We start from the raw sequence: 7,710 nt of genomic DNA, 5'->3' as shown, positions 1-7,710 counted from the left end.
GCACGACCCAGCTCCTCCGTCTCATTTGGCGGATGGCCTCAGCCTAGGTTCGAAGAGGGGTTGGGTGGCCCGTTCCGGGGCGTGCTGTTTGCCCATGGCTTTCGGTCCCTCCTCCAGTCTGACCGCACCCACGGGCTGTTTCTCAGCCCCAGCTAGCCGCCTTTCCCAGCTCCAGGGGCATCTTCTCACCAAGAGTGGGATTAAATCCTCCCTGTGTAAAGCCGTCTCCCTACATGGAGATGATATTGCACCGCTGGGCCATTTCCTTTCCATTACTCACCGGGGAGGGTGAGTGTCACGGGGCCCATGGTTCTAGCTGGTGATTTACAAGCCGGTGCCGGCGCAAACAGGGATCAGGGTGGGGTATGGTGGGTGGAGAATTTGTCTTAAAAAATCTCTCTCTCCTTGCAGGTTAAGGATGGTAAATGGGATGGGTGATGCCGGCTCCTGGCTCCTGCTCGGACTGTCCCTCCTCCCTATCTTCGGGCTGGGTAAGTGACGCCGGGCCGGTCAAGCGCATGCTAAGGGGATTGCCATGGCTCCTGCTGCACCCCAGATGGGGAGGGGGGTTCCTTCCCCAAAGGGGGTGGGGCAGGCTGGGAAATCCTCTCTCAAGGAAGTCAGTGAGGCCTCGGGGAAGTGGGGGAAGCTTTGCTGGGATGTCTGGCTCTATGAAGCCCCCCCCACCCCCAGCCCAGTGCAATGCAGGCCCCTGACAGGAGCAACCATGCAGGAGGATGAGGGGAGGGTTATTGTCAGCTGCAATGAGTGCTGTGGAGTGGAGCCCCCAACTGATCCCAGATAGGGAGAACTGCCCCCCACACATTGCCAAGGAGCCTCCCCAACACCCCCGTGTCCACACATGGCCCCAGTCCTGACCTGGAAGGATATGTATGTATGATGGGGGAGGGAAGAGGGGCTTGGTCTCTCTGGTGGTTACTGCTAATTGGGTGTGTTTTGCGGGGGGGGAGCTGAGACCCCTGACAGGACCCCACTGAGATGTAAAAGCTTGCACCAAAGAGGCCAGCATGCTAGGCCCCAGGTAGCCACTGCCCGGCTGCAGAAGACTCAGTGTCCTGTGTTGAATGACTTCGTATTGTACCCACCAGCTCCTGAGCCTCCTTGAGTTCGATCCACGGTCACAGATCTAGTCTCAGGGAGCAGGAGGCAGCCTGGCCTGGGAATTAGGACTCCTGGTTCTATTCCCAGCCCTGCCACCGACTTCCTGTGTGACCTTGGGCTAGTCACTGCCCTCCTCAGTGCCTCAGTTTCCCCAGCTGTAAAACAGGGACAATGACACTGACCCTGATTTGTAAAACTCTTTGGCCTTGCTGCAGAGGGCATGTGCCTGACAGAGAGCGCACGGCTGTCCTGGCAGCACACTGACCCTATCAGAGCCAGCCAGGTGCTAATGCTCACCACCAATGCGCTATGTCAGCGCCTAGTCACCCACCCGCTCTAACGTGTGACCCATGACCCACCACATCACTCAGCCCATTGCTGAGCCCCTATCACCGCATCCATCCTGGGGGCTCGTCTCCCTCTGCCCATTGGGATGGGGGCCTGTTTCCCTTTGCCCACTGAGGAGCCCAGTATCTCTCCACCTGTTGGAGTGCAGGCAGAATCTGTATCCTTCCGCCTGCTGGAGTGCGGGCAGGGCCTGTATCTCTCGCCTGTTGGCGTGCGGGGGCCTGTGTCCCCCTGTGGCGTTTGGGTGGGTTCTAGCTGCAGGTGCAGCACAAGCAAAGTGTCACAGCGCCCTGCCTAGACGCTCTCTGGGAAGCTCAGTCCTTAGCGGCACAGTCCCCAGTACCACACCTTCCCTCCCCAGCCAAAACTTAAACCAGCATGACCATAACGCACGTGTGCACATGCTCACAGCTGCCCAGCAGCGAACCCCGCTATCAATCTTCAGCGAGTGTCTGGAGCGCCCAGGGCGGCTGTCTCGGCCTGTGGGCTGCCCTGGAACAGCATCACGGCTGCTGGCAGGAGGTGGCCGCTCCCACTTCTCCTGTAGTGCCGTGGCCTAGGGCTCCATCGTCTCACCCTGCCGTGGATGGGGCCTGTCTGGGTGCCCCTCATCTCCCCCACTTCTGGGATTTGGAGAAGGTGCCACCCATTCCCCTGGAGAATGTGTCGGTCTGGAGGGACGTCCTCATCTGACCCCAGTGCCACCTGTTTGCGACACCCCTGCTGCTGAGCACTATTGTTTCCCATCACAGAGACGCCCAGAGACCCCAAATTTTTGGTTTGCCTTGTCAGTCTCTGTAGATGTCTGCAAGTCCCCTGTGACTCCTGACATGGGTTTCTAACAGTGCCAGTCCTACGGGTGTCAGTTTTCCATTGAACAGAACGTCCGCAGGTGATACCCCAGGCTTCACTGGTGGCATACAGCAGTGCTAAGTAGGGATCAGCCTTTTTCACTAGATGCTTTATTATTCTGACACAAATTTCAACCAGCCCAGTGGATTGAAGATAACGGGGACTAGGAGTTACCTGTCTAAACCCAAACGTCACTGCAAACTGCTTAAACCCAAGCCCACTGCATACGGCCCACCACCAGACATCACGATGTGATGCTGTGACGAACTGGGACTGTTCCTAATGTTTGCTCTGAATACTGTGTTGGTGCCTCAGTGTCCCCTAGGCAGTTCTTAAGTATCTTGGTGGTGGGATAAGGGTGTGTGATTGCTACAGAGGAAGGGGCCAGTGCCCCTAACTGCCTGGCACTCTGCCTCCTAGCAACTGATGGCCTGGGCCCCTCCTCTGCAAAGGTGCCAGCTGAAAGTGTTGGAGACAAAGGGATCAGGTGACCTCCTGGCCCGGGAAAGGAGCTGAGCAGAGAGGAGGGGCTGGAGGGAGGTTAGTCTGGAGCTACCTGGGGATAAGGAGTGAAGTGCAGACCTAGGGGTCTGGCTCACTGCCCCCCAGAATGGACCCGGCCGAGGGGTCTGGTTCGCTGTATCTACAAGCTCTGTTTTAGACTCTGTTCCTGTCATCGAATAAACCTCTGTTTTGCTGGCTGAGAGTCACGTCTGACTGCAAAGTGGGGGTGCAGAACCCTGTGGCTTCCCCAGGACCCCGCCTGGGTGGGCTCGCTGTGGGAAGCCCACGGAGGGGCAGAGGATGCTGAATGCTCCAAGGAGAGACCCAGGAGGTGAAGACGTGTGAGCTTCTTGCCCTGAACAAGTCTGCTCCAAGGGAGAGGAGGCTCCCCAAAGTCCTGACTGGCTTTGTGGGGAGCAGTTCCAGAGCATCGCCCAGGGACTCCGTGACAGATGCACACCTCGTCTAGCAAAAATAGGGTTGATACGCTCAGTCCCATCTTAGCAGGAGTATCTTCTAGCAAGGCTATCTCAGGGCAGTAGGAATAATTCTCCGGGATGAGTGCAGGTTTTTTTCCCTCAGCCAGTGTAAATAAATCTATGCCTCCATTGGTCCAGGGGGGATGGGGCAGTTTGTCCTGTGCCACCAACATGGGCTCTTTTTCTTGGCTTTTCCTGTATTTTTTAGTCTAGGCAATAAGCTCTAAATGACCTTCATGTGTCCTTTAGCAACTTCTTCTGCAACAATTCAGGAATCCCCATCCTGCTGCTTTGAAAAAAAAATCCCATCTCCTCCAGAGAATGCCTCCCTGGGTTGGTGAGAGCATAGCTGGCCCAATGGAGGGCTGTTCTGAAGCAGAGCAGAGAGGGGAGGCAAATCTAAGAGGCCAGATTATGTTCTCTCAACCAGTTGGGGTACAGTAGAAATCAATTACATGGGGAATAATCCCAACTAAATCAAAAGTAGTTGTTTTAGCAGGAACTGCTGTTTAGGTTTACACCATAAATTACTGCAAACTCTTACTCTGCTCTATTATATATTAACTGCTATCAGCGTTATTCTTGTCTAGTGTCTATTATCTGCTAGTATCTTAATTAAACTCACTTTATAGGTAACAATGAACATTTACGGAATGACAGACTTTGGAATTAGAACATGCGGTGCACTGGAAGATAAACCCCACCAGTGTCCGCTCCCTTTTCATTTCCTCAGCGTTCAGCCTCTGCAAGCCTGGAGTCTGGAGGAAGAGTTCTTAGGCTGGTTAGTTCTCTCTTTGGTTGCTGGCTGGAGTTCCAGCTGTTCCGTGATGCCATGTCTTGGCTCCCTGACTGGCTTACGGTCCCTTTTCTCTCGGAGAATTTCTCTGTTCCTGACACTGCCCATTGGATACCTTTGGACTTCCTCCAGAAGTTCTGTGTCACAGTCCGTCCTGTTTTTTCATCTTCACTCCAGCTCCCTCCCTCCTCCTTTCCTAAGTCGATTTCCCTTTAATTACAGTTTCTCTTCCATTACAGCTTATTTCCTTCGCATTTCATTCTTGCTTGACTTTTCTTGCCATTTGCTAAAAATGTGTGTCTAACGATTTCATAGAGACTCTTCAGTTAGTTTGGCTCCTGCACTCCTCTTCCTTTAACTTTCCTTCTTTTCCTGTCATACCTCTGCCTTGGCTCTTGCTGTCCCTTCTGTGGCTAGCCCTGCTGTTCCCCCAGCTTGGTCTTTCCTCGCCCTCTCTCTCTCAGCTCTGTTCCTGGCGTCCCTCTGACGACACAACTCAGCCTTAGCCACTTGCTGTGGCCCTTCTTTTCTGGTGCCGGCTGCTGCCTCACTGGCGACTGGCCTCTCTGCCCCCCAGCACTGGGCAGCCTCCCTCTGACTCCTGCAGCCGTTTCTGCCACTGCCTGTTTCATCTGCTCACAGCAGCGCTTCTGGGGGAGGGCGGGAGCCACCAGCTGCTCTCGCTCGCTATTTTTTCCCCTTTTCTGACCTCTCCCTCTCCCCCCCCCGCCCAAAAAAAATCCATCCCAGGCTGGAGCTCACCCCGCTTCAGCTGCCCTGAGACGAATCCTTGGAGTTCCCAGGACTCCCTCAGAGCAGCTGTTCTGGGATCCCCAAGCCACCAAGCTTCTCCAAGCCACCAGCCTGCACTGCGCCCCTGGCAATTTGGGCCCAGCTGCCTCCAGTACAGGTGGGGCTGGGAATATGCTGGCCCAGCCACCCTGTGTGAACACCAGCCATCACTCCTCCCCAGCAGGATGTGGCAATCCCAGCTCAGTGTTTGTCGGAGGCTGGAGAGGCGTTTTTTAATCAGATCGACATGTACAGTGTCTAGCTCTGGACTCGGCTGCAGAGCCCTTTTGACAAAAGCCTCTGTAATCACCAGCTCTTGCCCGGGTTTGTATTCAACGTGCAAATCCTACCACTGGAGCTGAACGACTGATCTCTGTGTTCTCAGGGGAGTCGGGGGGCGTTTGCTAGCCCCCCTTGGCAATTGCTGTAAGCAGTTTACGGTCAGTTTCAGCTAGCGCTGGCCTCCCATCAGTAAAGTCATGACACTTTTTATGCCCAGGGACTCAGGCCAAATCCGCCTTCTCTATCTGAGCACATTGGCACTCGGGTTTTGTTAGTGGCTGTGACGCAGAAGCCGCTTGTCTCCTGTTGGGACTGTGCTGCTGTAAGCAGCCTGTGCCAGCCAGTCCCCTCCTTGGTGCTTATTGTCCATCATCGACCCTCAGGACTGGGGCCTCAGTCAGTTTCTCAGACTCCAAGATTTGCATACTGTGTCCTTTGGGTGCTCACAGATTGCTGGTTCGGGCAGCTGGGTGAGGCATATTTTCTCTCCACAGTTTGCTGTGACAAGGAAACTTTGTTCCACTCCCTTGTTGTTTGGGGCAAGTGTGCTGGGGATGGCTTCGGCCTTCCTGTGACCTGCCCGGCCCCTCTGCTGGGCTAATGTCTTTTACATGGACTTTACATTTTCGTTTATTCAGCTTTAGCCCAGCAGCTCTGGCTCTTCCTAGAGCCGCCTGCAGCCTGTGGTCACTCTGCTGTTTCCCTCCACCCCCGGTTCAAACATCATCTCTGCAGAGCTCGTACATTCACTATACTGTCAAAAATGCATTGTGTTTTCCGGGTGAAGCCCCTCGGGGACTGACCACGACCCACTCGGCAGCCTGTGGAAAGTGTCTCCGAAAGGGATGTGCACAAACGGGTGCTCTCTTGTTCTGAGTGCACCTGCCAGAACCCTGCTTGTGCGTCCAGCATAGAAACACATCTGGCAGCGGCCAGCCCCCCCGGCAGACTTTTCCCCTGGGTGCAATGGGAGCCGTTCCCTTTTTACAGATCCCGTCCTCTGGGGATGGCGCCTTAGCAAAGGGTTCCGCGTTTCCACTACAGTTCCCAGTGGGCACATCCTCCCTGTCGGCTCCACGATCGCTCTGATTCCCAGAGCAATGGGCTGGGCTCTAATCTGTGCTCTGTGGAGAACTCCCCAGATGACATCCTCAAACTCTGCCTCAGTTGATAAGGCCCCTCTGCCCCTCCAGTGAGTGCACCCCCAGGGAGGCCACGGGTGTGATGTGCTTCTATATTTACAGCTCCCTCCAGAAGCAGGAGTTTGCCTAGCAAGCCACAGAACATGAACCGCACCCTGCCCTCCCTCCCTCCCTTTCCTGGGGGTGAGACCCCCTCTGCTCCCGACAGCCTCAGCCACCATCCCCTTTCGCTCAGTAACTTCTCAGACAACCACTGTGCATGTGGCTGCTATGGAAGCACCTTCCCAAGGTTCGCTCCTGCGGTCAGCCCTGCACAGAGAGGACTTCGGGAGAGAATCAGTATTAATGATCCCTGATAAAAAATAGCAAAGAATAAACTGTTAATGACCAGTAACAAATCGCCCGTGATAATTAGCCAATAACAATGCATTAACTGGCGTTAACAGGCAGCAATGGTTCGTAATGAACAATCAGAACAATCGCTGGCTTCTGGCGGGGCTCGTGCTGGGGACTATAAAACCAGACTCAGCTTTAGTATCCAAGTTGCAGAACGAGGCACTAAATAACTGGTAACAGCAGCAGGGCCAGAGTGGAGACGCTGGCTCTGCTCCTTGCTGACTAGCAGGGGAGGATTCAGTGGCTGAAATGCAGGAGTTGCAAGGGGTACTTCCCCTCCTCCCCCCATGTCATTAACATCACTCCAGGCCCAGGCACCCACATGCTCCTCTCCCCTCCAGGATCTCTTTTCCCAGCAGTCCCCAGAGAGGCACTGCTGTTCCCTAAGATCTGTCTCATTGTCCAGCCATGTGGGCCTTGCTTAATGGTTACCATTTGCTCTGAAGGCTCTGCCAGGCCAGGGGGCTCCACCTGCCCTGATGCAGGGAGATCTTTGCCTGCTGCCAGGAGCCGGCTCAGAGCCGCCTGCCACCGAGCTGCACCGGGATGGATTTATCCCAGCAGGTCTGGCAATTGCAGTGTCCAAAAGCAGAGAGGTTTGGCACAGCTGACTGGACGCAGCCGTGACTTCACCCGAGGCAGGGGAGATGCAGAGTCCACGTGCACCATTGTGCACCCTCATTTGCCTAGCGCAAGGATCCCAGGATCCTGGGGCATACAACTGCTCCCCTCGCCTTTCTGACTGGAGTCAGCTGGGGAGCCCCCCGTGTGACGTTATTGATATAAACTGGGACCATATAGAACATGGGTTGCAACCAAGGTTCTGTAGTGGCACCAAATCCTGTGTAAAGGGGGTCATATAAGGTGTCTAAGACCAGGTTACGGGTTACTGGTTATGATTATGCTGTCTGTGTGTCTGTATCATTTTGTAGTTGAAGTTATGAATATTGGCTGTGTACTGTCTGTATTTCAAATTGGTGCTGCAGTTCTGGGAAAC

At 54.7% G+C, this 7,710-nt stretch overlaps 1 protein-coding gene across 1 annotated transcript in view; it reads left to right on the top strand.

Annotated features, from left to right (window-relative positions):
- The first annotated feature begins 413 nt into the window (after positions 1-413).
- NCAN (neurocan) overlaps positions 414-7,710 on the top strand; it is a 58,033-nt gene continuing 50,736 nt past the window's right edge. Inside the window, exon 1 of the mRNA XM_032799911.2 lies at positions 414-491. Within this exon, the coding sequence (XP_032655802.1) occupies positions 419-491 (73 nt within the window). The 5' untranslated portion in view covers positions 414-418. The remainder of the gene's footprint in view (positions 492-7,710) is intronic.

This window comes from Chelonoidis abingdonii, chromosome 11 (assembly GCF_003597395.2).
Source record: "Chelonoidis abingdonii isolate Lonesome George chromosome 11, CheloAbing_2.0, whole genome shotgun sequence".
NCBI classification, from domain to species: domain Eukaryota; kingdom Metazoa; phylum Chordata; order Testudines; family Testudinidae; genus Chelonoidis; species Chelonoidis abingdonii.
This window is presented reverse-complemented; position numbering and strand designations above follow the sequence as displayed.